Source organism: Clavelina lepadiformis, chromosome 1 (assembly GCF_947623445.1).
Source record: "Clavelina lepadiformis chromosome 1, kaClaLepa1.1, whole genome shotgun sequence".
Taxonomy (NCBI): Eukaryota; Metazoa; Chordata; class Ascidiacea; order Aplousobranchia; family Clavelinidae; genus Clavelina; species Clavelina lepadiformis.
The window spans coordinates 3,820,005-3,837,226 of record NC_135240.1 but is presented as its reverse complement, the minus strand read 5'-3'; the positions used below and the strand labels follow the sequence as shown (position 1 = coordinate 3,837,226).

General features: G+C 36.7%; 1 protein-coding gene across 1 annotated transcript; it reads left to right on the top strand.

Moving 5' to 3' along the window:
• Window positions 1-2,816: 2,816 nt before the first annotated feature.
• On the top strand, window positions 2,817-15,800 carry LOC143448721 (ATP-dependent RNA helicase DDX4-like). Its single transcript, XM_076948571.1, has 20 exons — window positions 2,817-3,467; window positions 3,560-3,596; window positions 7,025-7,087; window positions 7,164-7,352; window positions 9,250-9,413; window positions 9,977-10,148; window positions 10,225-10,413; window positions 12,356-12,552; window positions 12,649-12,765; window positions 12,893-13,015; window positions 13,120-13,281; window positions 13,371-13,537; window positions 13,653-13,746; window positions 13,903-14,060; window positions 14,785-14,893; window positions 14,994-15,155; window positions 15,251-15,382; window positions 15,473-15,542; window positions 15,623-15,655; window positions 15,760-15,800. The coding sequence occupies exons 1-20, from the start codon at window positions 3,417-3,419 to the stop codon at window positions 15,798-15,800; spliced, it is 2,430 nt and encodes an 809-aa protein (XP_076804686.1). The 5' UTR covers window positions 2,817-3,416.
• Window positions 15,801-17,222: the final 1,422 nt, after the last annotated feature.

Below are 17,222 nucleotides of genomic sequence, written 5' to 3'. Positions count from 1 at the left end.
TTAAAACATTTACCCATTATATGAGTTTACTCCTATCAATAAAACCTTCAAATATTTAAGTTCTTTTCAGAAAATAGGTTATAAGTTTGTATAATATTAAGTGTTAACGCAATTGATCGTCAAGTAGTTGGAATGCCAGTTGACGTTTTGTTAAAATCAATCAGTGATGGGATTTCACAAGACATTTTTAATAAAGAAGGACAAGAAAAGAAATTTTCCTGCAAATTTTGTGATAAATCATTCAAATGCAAAAGCAACTTGAAACAACATTTAAGAACTCACACAGGTGAGCGATCTTATCAATGCGATGTGTGCGACAAGTCATTTGGCCAAAGCAGCAGTTTGAAAGATCATGTAAGAACTCATACTGGAGAGCGTAATTATCACTGCAAGTTTTGTAAAAAGTTATTTACTCAAAGCCAACATTTAAAAGCTCATATGAGAATGCACACAGGTGAACGACCATATCAATGCCAGGTGTGCCTCAAGACATTTACCACAAGTGGAAGTTTGCAAGCTCATATGAGAATGCACACTGGTGAGAAACGTTATCAGTGCCAACTTTGTTTCAAGTCATTTACCACAAGCAGTAATTTAAAAGTTCATATGAGAATGCACACTGGTGAACGACCTTATCAATGCCAGGTGTGCTACAAGTCATTTTCAGATAGCAGTAATTTAAAAGCTCATATGAGAATCCACACTGGTGAACGACCATATCAATGCCAGGTGTGCCTCAAGACATTTACCGCAAGTGGAAGTTTGCAAGCTCATATGAGAATGCACACTGGTGAGAAACCTTATCAGTGCCAACTTTGTTTCAAGTCATTTACCACAAGCAGTAATTTAAAACTTCATATGAGAATGCACACTGGTGAGCGACCTTATCAATGCCAGGTGTGCTACAAGTCATTTTCAGATAGCAGTAATTTGAAAACTCATATGAGAATCCACACTGGTGAGCGACCTTATCAGTGCCAAGTTTGCCTCAAGTCATTTACCACAAGCGGTAATTTAAAAGCTCATATGGGAATCCACACTGGTGAGCGACCTTATCATTGCCAAGTTTGCCTCAAGTCATTTACCCGAAGCCACAATTTGAAAGGTCATATCAAAATCCACAATGGAGATTGATCTTATTATTGCCAAGTGTTTCAACATTCCTTTTCCGAAAATAACAATTTGCGGAGTCTTGAAACTATTGACACTGTAAAACGACATTGACAATGTTTAATGACTGATGCATAAACAAATTTTAAACCTCCTATTGAGGAAATCTAAATATTTTGAAGGGGTCTTTGGACAAAAATCAGCATCAAAAGACATAGGGGACTGGGTAAAACCTGGACACGACGCAATCCGCGGATCGTCCATGGACGGTTGAAAATGGACGATTTTTGCGTAAGCGTCCATGGACGCTTTTACGCAAAACCGACGTTTTCCCTTAGTCGTCCATGGACGGTTGTTGAAATAGGGTTAAATCAGTTCTTTTTTAACAAAGCGTCCACGGGTGGTTTTTAGGATAAGTTTAAAGCAGTGTTTTCGAGATCGTCCATGGACGGTTGAAAATGGACGATTTTTGCGTAAGCGTCCATGGACGATTTTAGGAAAAGCTTAAATAGCGGATAGAGGAAAGCGTCCATGGACGATTTTAGGAAAAGCTTAAATAGCGGATAGGGGAAAGCGTCCATGGACGATTTTAGGAAAAGCTTAAATAGCGGATAGGGGAAAGCTTGTTAACATGGATAGGGGATAGGGAAAAGCTTGTTAACATGTTACAAATACTGCAGTTCTAATTCAAACCCAAACAGCCTCTCACCGGTGGAATCAAGCAGTAAATTGCCAAAGTCCATGCGATACTTTTTGCAGGACTCGCTGTCAGTATCGAAATCGATCTGTTTCTCGCAAGAACTTTCATTAAGGATTCTTTGAGCTTCCTGCAATATGCCACTTATTGATAGAAAAGCTATTTTTACAATTTATTAAAATCCAATCATATCCACTATTTACATCATATCCACTATTTAAGCTTATCCCAAAAGAGTCCATGGACACTACCGGTACATCATATCCACTATTTAAGCCTATCCCAAAACAGTCCATGGACACTACCGGTACAGTACATCATATCGACTATTTAAGCCTATCCCATAACTGTCCATGGACGCTACCGGTACATCATATCCACTATTTAAGCCTATCCCAAAACAGTCCATGGACACTACCGTCACTAAAAAAGTTGGTCATGCCACGAAATGATTAGGCCTATAGGCTACTGAAAACTGTCAACCGTCCATGGACGATCTATGGATTGTGTCGTGTCAAGCTTTTACCCGGTGCTGTCCATAATTTACGCCTATCCAGCCGATTGTACCACTCAAGCTTCCAAAATATAGGCTATCTTTTATGTCTATCCCAAACCTACCGAGGTCTATTCTTTGCATGTCCCATCATTTCAGCATATGACCCCAAAACTGTTCATGCTTGGACGCTTACATCATATCCTCTATTTAGCCTATCCCATAACTGTCCATGGACACTTTCCTCAAATCCGTTATTTCAGCTTATCCTGTAATCGTCCATGTACGCTTACGCAAAAATCGGCCATTCTTAAGTGTCCATGGGGCATGGACGATCTCGAAACCAATAACTGTCCATGGACAGTTTCATCATATCCGCTATTTCAGCTTATCCTAAAGGCGTCCATGGACGTTTACGCAAAAATCGTCCATTTTCAACCATCCATGGACTGCTTTAAGCTTTTTAAACTTATCCTAAAAACCACCCATGGACGCTTTGTTAAAAAAGAACTGATTTAAGCCTATTTCAACAACCGTCCATGGACGACTAAGGGAAAACGTGGGTTTTGCGTGAAAGCGTCCATGAACGATTACGCAAAAATCGTCCATTTTCAACCGTCCATGGACGATCCGCGGATTGCGTCGTGTCCAGGTTTTACCCGGTCCCGAATACTTGTTTGCGGAAATCGGCAAAGCAAAGCATTGCGTTATGGAGGCTGTTGAACTTGCTTGCGGTTTGTTGGCGTTTGTAGTTTTCCGCAGGTGACTCTTTTATTGAACAAATTTGCCCACCCCTGTTCTATAGTATGGTGAAGTCAAATGCACTCTATCATGAGGCAAATAAGAATTTTAACTTTTTAAAGTGTTATGGTAAGATCATAGGGCCTATGTCTGTGTATGAGTGGGATCTATTTTTTTGGCATATAAAATTGGTACAAATCAAATTGAATGGATCTTTCAATTAAACAAACCAACAAGTATTTATGCGCCAATGGGTTTCACAATGTTTATTGATGGAAAATCATAATTATAACTATTAAGTTACATTTCAGTGACTGTTGTTCTTGTGAAATTCTGTTTTAAAAATTTAATCATCTGTAAATAAAGTCATTAATTATGTTTGACGATGATGACTGGGGCTCTGGTGCGACCACAACCACCTCAAATGTAAGTTGATTGTTATCTTGATTCTTGATTATCACAGTAACACACACTGACCTTGTGACAATGTTTAATCTCAGTTTCATTGAATTTATCAGGTTTTCTCCAACCAAGGGAAAAGAAGTTTTTCTTCAGGTTAGTTTTGCTAGTTTTCTTACTTTAATCTTTAATTTTCTTACTGCTTAAGTAACATTAGTGAATATATATATATGCCACAAAAATATATATCTACGTTTAATTTCTTAGCTCAAAATCAAACTATTTTATTTAGAGAAACCTGACCTGAAGTAAATACATCTTAACCTAAAATTCATCATGGAAAATGCAAACACCAGTCTAGCATTCCTAGATAACGAAATATGTTTCATGGCCTCTTCATGTAGTTCCAAGTTTTTTTTACAAAAAATCTCACACCGGATTAATGCTAAACTATCGTGCAATTGCATCACCATGGAAAAGTTTAATTGTATATCTCTTAAACTGCTCATGAACTGTATGCTCTAATAAAACTCTCTTTAACATAAAAGTTACCAAATTGTGTAAAGTTTTATTAACAATAGCTATCCTAACAAAATGTTTGGCAACACCGTTCAATCTTTCATAGCATCAAAAACCAGCCCCAAAGCAAAAGAAAATGAGAACACAAATGAATGAGGACACAAATGAAACACAGGGAGTTATTCTCAAAATACCTTGAAAGGAAAATCTTCCACGACTTCAAAAAACAAATTATACACACTTATAAAGTGCAAATACAACATTGAAATACGTGACGTATACTCCTCGTATAAGTTTGGAAACTACTTCAATAACAAAGCTTATGTACCCTGTCACCTTCAGTTTAAGGTGGTGTACCAATATATGCCCACATGACATGAGCTGTACTTACATGCGTAAGGCTGCACGCCACTTCACACGATACGATACGCGCTAAGATTGAGCAGGCAAATCGATCGTTAAAAGTCACATTAAGAATTGCTCAACACGCATTGACTTAAAACACCATGAAAACTTTAAATTTTTATGCAAATACAAAGCAGATTAATAATTATATTATTTATATATGCAAGATTCACGAAGCACTTTTTATTAAAAAATTGAATCTAACCCCAAATAAGCCTATGAAAATGGTTCATCGTTTTTATTAAAAGTTTGTGACTAATCTGCCTATCTCATCGCATACCTGTGATTATTTGTATTTCACTATTCCTACTTTTATCCGATCAGTCAATTCTATTTTTTGCATTTTGCAACATCTGCTATCACCGCAACCTGTTTGAACAGTGCCTTTGCACCTATTACACTGGGTAACAATTTTGAACAAAAAATTTGTTGACTTTGATTTTGCACTTGATTTAGGCTAATTCCGGTGTGCTGAATTCAAAAAATGCCGCCAGTTTTCTTCTATCACGTCAAGTTTTTTCTCTACAGCATACATCCAATTGTCTTCGACTTTAGCCATGGGTATTGTTTTTCCATTTGTAACATGAATGCACAGGCTAATCATATTGTAAGTTATATACAAGAAGAATCAACTAAATTATTAAGCGAAAAAGGCAAAGGCATCGATTTAGGTCGATGCTTTTCCCCCGTTTTTAGTTGGAGGATGCAATCATCCAACGAAACTAGATAAGAATGGTAAAATTGAAGTAAGTTGCTTTCCACTTTCAACCATGTATGTACTCGTAGTTTCCAGGAAAACAGACAAGCAATAAAATAATATCTGTTCCTATCCTTGCAGAGTGATGAGTGGTGGTTCCAGGTTCATAACATTTCACACTATTGTGCAATTTTGCATTAGTAACTGTCAAATGCCTTTAAAAAAATGACGACTCGGTTACACCACACGTTTAAAAAGCTTGTCAACTGCACTCAAAACACGTGTTGCCTCGCTTTGAAGTTGTAGTTTGATAAAAGCGTGGATTGTTTTTTTTGAAAAAGAGCGAAGGTATCATACTTTCGTTCGAGAGAAAGTCCGTTTTTACCATACTTTCGAAGTGAAAGTAGCTTTGTGTATTGCCATAATATACACGGTTTACTGGAGGGGTTGGGAATTCCGATCTACAACTCAATTAAATGGCGAATGTTCATTGACAGCTCAAATAGGATCTTAAAGTGCGTCTTTCTCTATAATAGCAATTTATACGGTGCAGTACCAATTGCACATTCAATTAGTCTTCGTGAAGAATACGGAAACATAAAAAGAGTCTTGAATTGTTGCAATATCACAAGCACAATTGAATCATTTGTGTTGACCTTAAAATGTTATGTTTTCTTCTTGGTCAGCAACACGGATACACAAAGTACCCCTGCTATTTGTGTATGTGGGACAGCAGAGCTCGAGATCAGCACTGGGTGGTGAGGAACTGGCCTCCGAGATCTGACCTTAAACCTGGTGATCCCAATATTCTAAATGAGCCACTTGTTGACAGAGAAAACATTGTTTTCCCACCTCTACATATAAAGCTCGGCCTAATAAAGCAATTCGTTAAAGCATTGACAACTGAAAGCAACTGTTTTAATTACCTCGTTTGGGCTTTTCTTGGCCTGTCAATACAAAAAATTAAAGCTGATGTATTTGATGGTCCACAAATTCGGCAACTCAACAAATATGAACGTTTCATTGGTTTAATGTCAGAGACTCAGAATTGGAAGAAAATGCGTGGCTATCATATAAAAACCTTGTCAAAGGATTTCATGGGAATGCACGGGCAGAGAATTATATTGAAATTGTTCTGAAGCTATTGGATAGCTACAGGGAACTCAGATTCAACATGAGCATCAAGATGCAGTTTTTGCATAGCCATTTTGCTAATTTCCCGGAAAACCTTTGTGCGGTCAGCGATGTGCAAGTAGAAAGATTCCACCAAGATATGAAGGTGATGGAGGAAAAATATCAGGGAAGATGGGACTTACATATGCTGTCTGACTATTGCTAGAGTATTAAGCGAGAATGCATACAGCTTGAACATGCAAGGAAAAGCTACAAGCGTAACTTTTTGTCCTATAACTCGCACTTTATTTGTCCTGCAGAAGCAATATCCGCTTTAAGGAACAGAATAGAGCTTTACAAATGTTTATTTGAAAACCATTAAGATACTTTCAGTTGCTTGCAGTTCTTAAAATGATTTATACAATGAACGCAAATGTCTTAAATGTTGTACTTTTTTGTTGGTTATGAGACAAAGCGGTGGGTGGCAAGCTCAAAAACTTGACTTGATAGAGAAAAACTAATGTCATTTTTGGAATCAGCGCCCAAAATTTAGTCAAAAACAATTGTTAGACCGAAGTCAACAAAAATTGTGTTCCCTTGTGTTATCGTTTACTGTATCGCCTTATCTATAACCTCAAAATTTTGCTTCCTTTTTCCTTGCAACTACTTAAGTATGGAATCGTTATAAATATTTACACAGCTTTGATTTTAACGTTAACATATGTTTTTTGTCTGATGAAGGACATATGTTCATGTCCAAAACATGCTAGTTCTCATAGGATGTTAAGAAATTATCTTTCCTGCACCAGTTGCTTTGTTTTGCTTACTTTCTGCCGTGCTTGTCATGTAGGTGATGGAAAACCAAATGCAGGACGTGGAAGAGGCCGACTTGGCTGTTCATCGTCTTCATCAGGTGAATTCTAAATCTGCAAAAGCAAAAACATTTATGTGCATCTGGTGCTTTTCCTGAATGAAACTTTATTCTTTAGGGTTTCGGGCCACAATTGGACTTCGGACTCATTCTCGGTTTGACAACCACAACACAATTGATAACCTTGGATCAAAAAATGGTTCTGGTGCTTCCAATGATGATGATGATGCTTGGGCACCAAAAAGTGGTGGTTTTGGGATCTCTAGCGGTTTCAGTGGCAGTGGTGGTTTTGATTCGAATTCTGGAGGTATTTCTATTTTTGGTTTTATTGGTGTTTTTCTGTCTATTTCGAATTACCAAGTGTGGGCAAGTGCTAAAATCAAGTTGAACTTACATCAAAGAATATTTGCTAGTAAGTAACCCGGAGAAGGATTTTTTCAAGTATACTGTACTGCCTAAGGAGTAGTAGCCAAAATAGTATTTCATATTTGGTACTAATTATAACGGAGATGACAACATTTATTTATGATGTCATTATGAAGTCAACATGCCTAATGGCTGGTGTTTCAGTCAAATGTAGTAGTAGCGGCAGACTGACATACACCGTTTGATCTTTTTTATTGAATACAACTCTGAGCGTAGGTGATTAGTTTCTGGTGACATTTATTTTTAACAAAAAACATCTCAAGTGCCGGTGCATTTACTGGTGAAGCATTCGTAATAGCACCAAGTAACCAATTATGGCTACTAATTTTGGCGATAGTGGCTTCACCACTAAATATCATTGAAAAAGTTCTTAGTCTGGTATTGTTATTGACAACCACTGTATGAGTTTAAGTTAGCTTCTTTTAGCACTTGTCCCTTGAAAAGTTTTTGTTTGAAAGTCCAAAGTAACACACATCTTTGAATTGAAGGTTTTGGTGATAGCAAACCTCAAGGTAAAGGTTAGTTTAAATGTGGTTGAACATTAACGGTGTTAAATTTGGTAGTAGTAGTAGTAGTAGTGGAGTACTGGTCCAAATTCCCATTGTATAAAACCATCTTCGCAAATAGATTGTTTTCCAAAAGAATAATTTTTGTTATTTTATAGTATAATATTATATTTCGTTTATAATTATATTGGGCTTGTGTTTCCTACGGCTCGTACTGTACATAATTACGGTATCCGTACAATATTATTAAATATCCGTAGTAGTAGTAGTACGGTATCCGTACATTATTATTAAATATTCGTAGTAGTAGTAGTAGTACGGTATTCGTATTAGTAGTACGGTATCCATACATTATTAAATAAGATAAATAGATATAAAATTTTGCGGTACACCTGAAGAAGCGAGCTTATGCTTGCGAAAGCTCGTGTAGAAAAATATAAATTTAACTTTCCGAGTGCCAAACTATATCCTGTTTGTATTTTACAATAAAAAAAATAAAGCGTAGAAAAACACAGGTGAAATCTAGAAAAAATTGTACAAAATATAATTTTGCCACATTATCTTGTTGCCATAACTACTGATATCGGATGCAAACTTCTTTGTGAAGTAAGCCTACTTACTATTTTATAATGCTATATATATATGCTATAATGTCATTATGCACGCAATGCTATTTTATACATTGAACTATTTCCTGCCCACGGCATCATTTTGCAGTGTAACTTACTGTTTTCAAGCACGAAACAAGATTATAACAAATCACACAATACAGCAGCACAACAGTTGCCTCATCATACGATAGAATAAATCGATTTATTCCCAGCCAAAAACCGTCAAAAAAAAATTTGGTGTTTCGCTTACTGTTCCAATTCATATACTTGTGTTACGAAACGTTCAATCAAGTTTTATCCTCACGGCCCGCGGCGTTAAATAAGTTTGGAGTTTTGGCCCCTGGTGCGATTGAGTTTGCCACCCCTGAGATAGACAATTTCCTCGTATATTGAGATGTGAATGATCTTTAATCTTCTCATGCCGCTTTATTTTTTCTTCTTTACTAAGCCATTCTAGCTTTGAATTCTATTTTGCTATATAACATACAAATGCCTGTAAATACAAAAAATTAAAGCTGATGTATTTGATGGTCCACAAATTTGGCAACTCAACAAATATGAACGTTTCGTTGGTTTAATGTCAGAGACTCAGAATTGGAAGAAAATGCGTGGTTATCATATAAAAACCTTGTCGAGGGAATTCATGGGAATGCACGGGCAGAGAATTATATTGATATTGTTCTGAAGCTAGTGGAAAGCTACAGAGAACTCGGCTGCAACATGAGCATCAAGATGCAGTTTTTGCATAGCCATTTTGCTAATTTCCCGGAAAACCTTTGTGCGGTCAGCGATGTGCAAGGAGAAAGATTCCACCAAGATCTGAAGGTGATGGAGGGAAGATGGGACTTACATATGCTGCCTGACTATTGCTGGAGTATTAAGCGAGAATGCATACAGCTTGAACATGCAAGGAAAAGCTACAAGCGTAACTTTTTGTCCTAAAACTCGCACTTTATTTGTCCTGCAGAAGCAATATCCGCTTTAAGGAACAGAATAGAGCTTTACAAATGTTTATTTGAAAACCATTAAGATACTTTCAGTTGCTTGTAGTTCTTAAAATGATTTATACAATGAACGCAAATGTCTTAAATGTTGTACTTTTTTGTTGGTTATGAGACAAAGTGGTGGGTGGCAAGCTAAAATACTTGACTTGATAGAGAAAAAATAATGTCATTTTTGGAATCAGCGCCCAAAAGTTAGTCAAAAACAATTGTTAGACCGAAGTCAACAAAAATTGTGTTCCCTTGTGTTATCGTTTACTGTATCGCCTTATCTATAACCTCAAAATTTTGCTTCCTTTTTCCTTGCAACTACTTAAGTATGGAATCGTTATAAATATTTACACAGCTTTGATTTTAACGTTAACATATGTTTTTTGTCTGATGAAGGACTTATGTTCATGTCCAAAACATGCTAGTTCTCATAGGATGTTAAGAAATTATCTTTCCTGCACCAGTTGCTTTGTTTTGCTTACTTTCTGCCGTGCTTGTCATGTAGGTGATGGAAAACCAAATGCAGGACGTGGAAGAGGCCGACTTGGCTGTTCATCGTCTTCATCAGGTGAATTCTAAATCTACAAAAGCAAAAACATTTATGTGCATCTGGTGCTTTTCCTGAATGAAACTTTATTCTTTAGGGTTTCGGGCCACAAATGGACTTGGGACTCATTCTCGGTTTGACAACCACAACACAATTGATAACCTTGGATCAAAAAATGGTTCTGGTGCTTCCAATGATGATGATGATGCTTGGGCACCAAAAAGTGGTGGTTTTGGGATCTCTAGCGGTTTCAGTGGCAGTGGTGGTTTTGATTCGAATTCTGGAGGTATTTCTATTTTTGGTTTTATTGGTGTTTTTCTGTCTATTTCGAATTACCAAGTGTGGGCAAGTGCTAAAATCAAGTTGAACTTACATCAAAGAATATTTGCTAGTAAGTAACCCGGAGAAGGATTTTTTCAATTATACTGTACTGCCTAAGGAGTAGTAGCCAAAATAGTATTTCATATTTGGTACTAATTATAACGGAGATGACAACATTTATTTATGATGTCACTATGAAGTCAACATGCCTAATGGCTGGTGTTTCAGTCAAATGTAGTAGTAGCGGCAGACTGACATACACCGTTTGATCTTTTTTATTGAATACAACTCTGAGCGTAGGTGATTAGTTTCTGGTGACATTTATTTTTAACAAAAAACATCTCAAGTGCCGGTGCATTTACTGGTGAAGCATTCGTAATAGCACAAAGTAACCAATTATGGCTACTAATTTTGGCGATAGTGGCTTCACCACTAAAAATCGTTGAAAAAGTTCTTAGTCTGGTATTGTTATTGACAACCACTGTATGAGTTTAAGTTAGCTTCTTTTAGCACTTGTCCCTTGAAAAGTTTTTGTTTGAAAGTCCAAAGTAACACACATCTTTGAATTGAAGGTTTTGGTGATAGCAAACCTCAAGGTAAAGGTTAGTTTAAATGTGGTTGAACATTAACGGTGTTAAATTTGGTAGTAGTAGTAGTAGTAGTGGAGTACTGGTCCAAATTCCCATTGTATAAAACCATCTTCGCAAATAGATTGTTTTCCAAAAGAATAATTTTTTTATTTTATAGTATAATATTATATTTCGTTTATAATTATATTGGGCTTGTGTTTCCTACGGCTCGTACTGTGCATAATTACGGTATCCGTACAATATTATTAAATATCCGTAGTAGTAGTAGTAGTACGGTATCCGTACATTATTATTAAATATTCGTAGTAGTAGTAGTACGGTATCCGTATTAGTAGTACGGTATCCATATATTATTATTAAATAAGATAAATAGATATAAAATTTTGCGGTACACCTGAAGAAGCGAGCTTATGCTTGCGAAAGCTCGTGTAGAAAAATATAAATTTAACCTTCCGATTGCCAAACTATATCCTGTTTGTATTTTACAATAAAAAAAATAAAGCGTAGAAAAACACAGGTGAAATCTAGAAAAAATTGTACAAAATATAATTTTGCCACATTATCTTGTTGCCATAACTACTGATATCGGATGCAAACTTCTTTGTGAAGTAAGCCTACTTACTATTTTATAATGCTATATATATATGCTATAATGTCATTATGCACGCAATGCTATTTTATACATTGAACTATTTCCTGCCCACGGCATCATTTTGCAGTGTAACTTACTGTTTTCAAGCACGAAACAAGATTATAAAAAATCACACAATACAGCAGCACAACAGTTGCCTCATCATACGATAGAATAAATCGATTTATTCCCAGCCAAAAACCGTCAAAAAAAATAATTTGGTGTTTCGCTTACTGTTCCAATTCATATACTCGTGTTACGAAACGTTCAATCAAGTTTTATCCTCACGGCCCGCGGCGTTAAATAAGTTTGGAGTTTTGGCCCCTGGTGCGATTGAGTTTGCCACCCCTGAGATAGACAATTTCCTCATATATTGAGATGTGAATGATCTTTAATCTTCTCATGCCGCTTTATTTTTTCTTCTTTACTAAGCCATTCTAGCTTTGAAATCTATTTTGCTATATTTGTCTAACACATTGCACACATCCACTAAGTATGATATTATTTAGAAATTGCTTGATTTGTTTCATCTATTTCATCAAAGAGTTCAATGAAAATATGTTGCAGTATGTTATGAGTTATGACACATGGAAAATTACTAATAGTTAAACAAACAGAAAAAACTGTAATACCGTATACAGTCTTTTGAACTTAAAAATCATTTTTCTGTGTTGGTTTTTTTAAAGATGGTGGTGAGAACAACGATCGTCCTGCACTCTACATTCCTCCCCCTCCACCTGAAGTTGATGATGCAATATATGGTAGCATGCAGAAAGGCATTAACTTTGGCAAATACGATTCGATACCTGTTAAAGTAACAGGAGTAAATCCTCCAAGATGCATCGATTCATTTGATGCTGCTGATCTACCAGAATATGTTCGGGTGCGTGTTGTTAGATTAACTGCAGATGTGAAGAAAAGTTGTTGTAAATCGTTAAATGCATATCTACTATGCAATTTGTATTTTCCTTTTTTTCAGTCCAATGTTGCAAAAGCAAAATACGAGAAACCCACTCCTGTTCAGAAATACAGCATTCCAATTATTAATAGTGGTAGAGATTTGATGGCTTGTGCCCAAACTGGTTCTGGGAAGACGGTATGTTTTGCAAAAGCTTACACCTTGTAACTTAGTAGTTAGCCTAAGTTATGAGAGTAAATACAATAATACATGGCATGCATGACTTGGATAACAACTCATTTTGAATTAGTCATTATCTTCAAAGGTTGCATTTCTACTTCCTGTCTTGGCAAGTATAATCCGAAATGGCCTGGAGTACACTTCGTTTTTGGAGAAACAACTTCCAGAAGCCATTGTGGTTGGGCCAACAAGAGAACTGGTGTATCAGGTATATGCTGACTGTTAATACTACTGTATGATGGAGTCATTTTGAAGGAACAATAAGTTTATTGCACTGAAATCATTTTTCTAAACATGTTTAAACTTGTCTAGATATATCTTGAAGCTCGTAAATTTGCAAGAGGTTCAATATGTCGGCCGGTAGTTGCTTATGGAGGAACAAGTGTTGGTTACCAGTTGAGGGAATTGCAAAGAGGTTGCAATGTTCTGATTGCTACTCCTGGTCGCCTGATGGATTTCATAAACAAGGGAAAGGTATGAAATGTTTGCTGAAGTTTAGAAATTTTGAGAGGCAACATTTTCTTTTAGAATAACTGGTATTAAAAAGTGTTCTCTTTTGGCAGGTTGGCTTAGACAAAGTTCAGTATTTGATTTTGGATGAAGCTGACAGAATGCTTGACATGGGCTTCGAAACTGAAATCCGAAAATTGGCTGATTCTTTTGGCATGCCTTTAAAGACGGAAAGACACACGCTCATGTTCAGCGCTACATTTCCTGATGAAATTCAAACGTAATTGTCACTTTGCACTTGTCGTATATATGTGAGCTATTCATGTAGCAGACTCTTAGCTCCCACAATATAAGATTAGATAAATTAAAAGGTTATTTTCGCCTTATTTTTGTAGACTTGCCCATGACTTCTTGAGAGAAGATTTTCTTTTTCTTACAGTTGGTCGTGTTGGTGGCGCATGCTCTGATATCACACAGACCATAATACAGGCTAGTACGACATCAATATGAGTTTTAAAGAAATTTTGGAAAACTCAATCCATTTTTCGTCTCAAAGTGTTTAATTTCAGCGTCAGCCGTCAGCATCAATTTTTAGTGGAATAGGCTGCTTTATTTCTTTATATATTTCTTTGTTATTCGTGTCAGGTTGATCAGTGTGACAAGAGATCAAAACTATTGGAACTAGTTGCAAATGTAAATAAGACTCGATCCAGAACCCTGGTTTTCGTAGAAACAAGGCGCAGTGCTGACTTTCTTGCTTGCTCTTTGTCTCAGGATTCTTGCCCTGCCACCAGCATTCATGGGTATTTTGTACTATGTTATTATAGTAAGCTAATACAGCAGTAGTATGTATTTTATGCTACAAGTTAGCAATTTTTTACAGGCTGGAGCTATAGTTTTCAGACAGAGTGTAGAAAATTTCTGCCAGTTTCAATTCCAAACTAAACAAAATACGGCTCTGGAATGCGTTTTCTTTTGCCCGATTTATTTGAAACCATATACTATAGTAGGTCAGACATGATGTTTAGAGTTCAACATTTTCTAATTTTACAAGCTTGTAAACGTTTATTATGTTTGACTCCGACGCAACAACAACAGCGTAAGTGAAGCAAACTCGAAGAACCACTCGAAAAGTCGAAATGCTAAAATGTAGTTAACGCAGCTGATGATAAATATTTCATTCTTGTTATTTACGGAAAAAACTGTTCTGTTGGTTTGCAGGTTGCAGTTGCAAAAGTACAGGTTTTCATTAAATAAAAGCCGAAAAGATTGTGGTGTAACTTGGCTTGTGCACTACAGCAATATAACTTTCCAGCTGGATAAATGATAACGTAAGCGTTTAGCTTAACTCTGTTGTGAAGATTTTGCAAGACTTGAAAATTGTGACGTTCATAAAAAACGTTTAGGTTCATAGTCAGCATATCTTGGCTTTCATCACGTTTTTTACTTGAATTACAGTAAGTTATAATTGTGCTTGCAAAAGTATGTTTGTTAATCGCTCAAACGGTTTTTTTTTTCATGCCCTAGTGATCGACTACAGAGGGAGCGCGAGGAAGCACTACGTGACTTCAAAGCTGGCACTCACCCTATTCTCATTGCAACATCCGTGGCAGCAAGAGGACTGGATATTCCTAAGGTGATTAATGTTTATGTTGCATTCTTATCACTGAAAAATTAAGCGGTCTGTTGCGCAATTTTCTGTCAATTAAATAGCTACGTTCTATTGAATTTTATAGGTTGAGCACGTTGTTAACTACGACTTACCCAAAGAAATAGATGAATATGTGCATCGTATTGGGCGGACTGGCCGTTGTGGCAACTTGGGTCAAGCTACTTCTTTCTATGACAAAACTAAGGATGCCCAGTTAGCAAGATCACTTGTAAAGGTTTTGTCAGAGGTTAGTGCCTATTGATGAAATGATAATCTCACATCATGTATTAAAGTAACTAGTTGTTTGGTAGGCGCGTGCAATAACCAGTTTCTCAAACACAGGCAATGCAAGACGTGCCGCCCTGGCTCGAGAGTTGTGCGGAATCGGCAGTTGGCTCTAGTTTTGGTGCAGATAGAGGTGAATTCGGTGGACGTGATGCTCGTCGCGGAGGACGCCGAGCAAAACAAAACCAGGTAAAGTTGGTTGTCACTTTCTATCCGTTTGTAATTATTTTTGCTGTTTATTTGCGTTTTCAATTTATCTTGAACTTCAATGTTTGCTAGGGCTTTGGTGGCGGCAATGATGACTTCGGCTCACGATCAACGGGTGACTATGATTACAACGATGGCGGCGGTAAGTGTGACTTCTGCTGCGTCAATTACAATTAAACTTGGAGAAATATAAGACAGTTGTAAATTGATGTGTTATTGCAGGATTTGATGGACGTTCAGCGGCACAAAACAATGGTAAATTTTTCATCTAAGTGAAGAAATATGGCACTTTTTAATAGATACAATCTCCAGTAACATATACACTTGTCTGTAATATATTAATTCTATAATATATGCAGAACCTTCTGGATTTGGAGACGATGAGGATGACTGGGATTAAACAACGTAAATTTTGTTCGGAAACGTCTGAGAATTTACGTTTAAAATAATTAATTTTAAATAAATATCACGTCGGGGTCACCATTTATGGTATTGTCCGAATTAGGATATTTACACCATGATTCCAATTCCCAATATGTTAGCAATTACTTATTCAAAATAGAATAACTCAGAAAAGAATTCAATTCGTACGAGTCAGAGAAGAGAAGACTACTAGCAAGTAGGGTTAGTTCGGATATCAATAATTCTTACTATCCGGATAACGGATATATCCGTATATTTGGAATTTATCTAACCGGTTAACCGAATAATAACTGCTAAGTGAAACAATCGATTTCACGAGGTTTACATGAAAAATGGATTGTAAAATCATTACACAGTTTTATTGTAGATCTACGTACACGCGCAGTACGAGCGAATACGACAAAAATCACGCAAATTTAATGTTCACTGCTTCTGCAACTCCCTCCTTATAAAGCACAATGCATCATTCATTATGCTTTCTTTGTGACGTGATAGTAAATTTCACTCGTGCATTTTACGAGTACCGTAGTTGAAAGTATAAGATAGGGGTGGGCAAACTGCGGCTCTCCGGCATGTTTTTTGTGGCTCTTCTAGTCGTATCGTAAAATTTCAAAAAAAATGTATAGGCTAACAAGAGTCCAAGACTACTGTTTATGAACGTTTCTCCCTTTTTCTTTTCCTTATTTAGGTCAGCATTCATGACAAGTTGTTAATTATTCAAATTTAATGATATTTTTCGATTGAGGAATGCAGATATGGAAAAATTAAACGATATAACTATTTATGACGTCATAAGTTCTTATGACTTGGCTCGTCAGTAAAAATTTAACAACCAAAGCGGCTCTCGGGTTTAAAAAGGTTGCCCACCCCTGGTATAAGACAATAGAAGTGTGAACAAAGGTTTAATTGCGCTCAGCGGGAGTCAGCCTCTACGTAACAAAGAATGTTCAAACTTACTAAAAAGTGTAAAACGCATTAGCAACGATACTCTTTTAACCGGTTAACCGGCAGATTTATATCCGGATATCAGATAGAAAAAAACCCTGCGGTTAACCGGTTAACCGCTATCCGGATAATCCAACCCTACTAGCAAGTCCTGAAGGGACAAGCCCTTGCAGAGCCTCGCCGGCCAGAACATCCAGCATAACGATTTGAACTAAGCTTAACGTTTTATATCATACACGTCTGCCAATCAGCTAACGCCATGTTTATTTATCGTTGCTACGTGTATGTGTGTACTATCTATTATTCTATGAATCTACGTCATCCAAACATTTCATCAAGTACACTTCACTTTACGCCGTAAAACAACGCTACTTGAAATACTTCAACTACCGTCAGCACGCTACAAGCTTTAACCAATTTCTACATAATCCCCACAGTATAATGTGGTTTATTT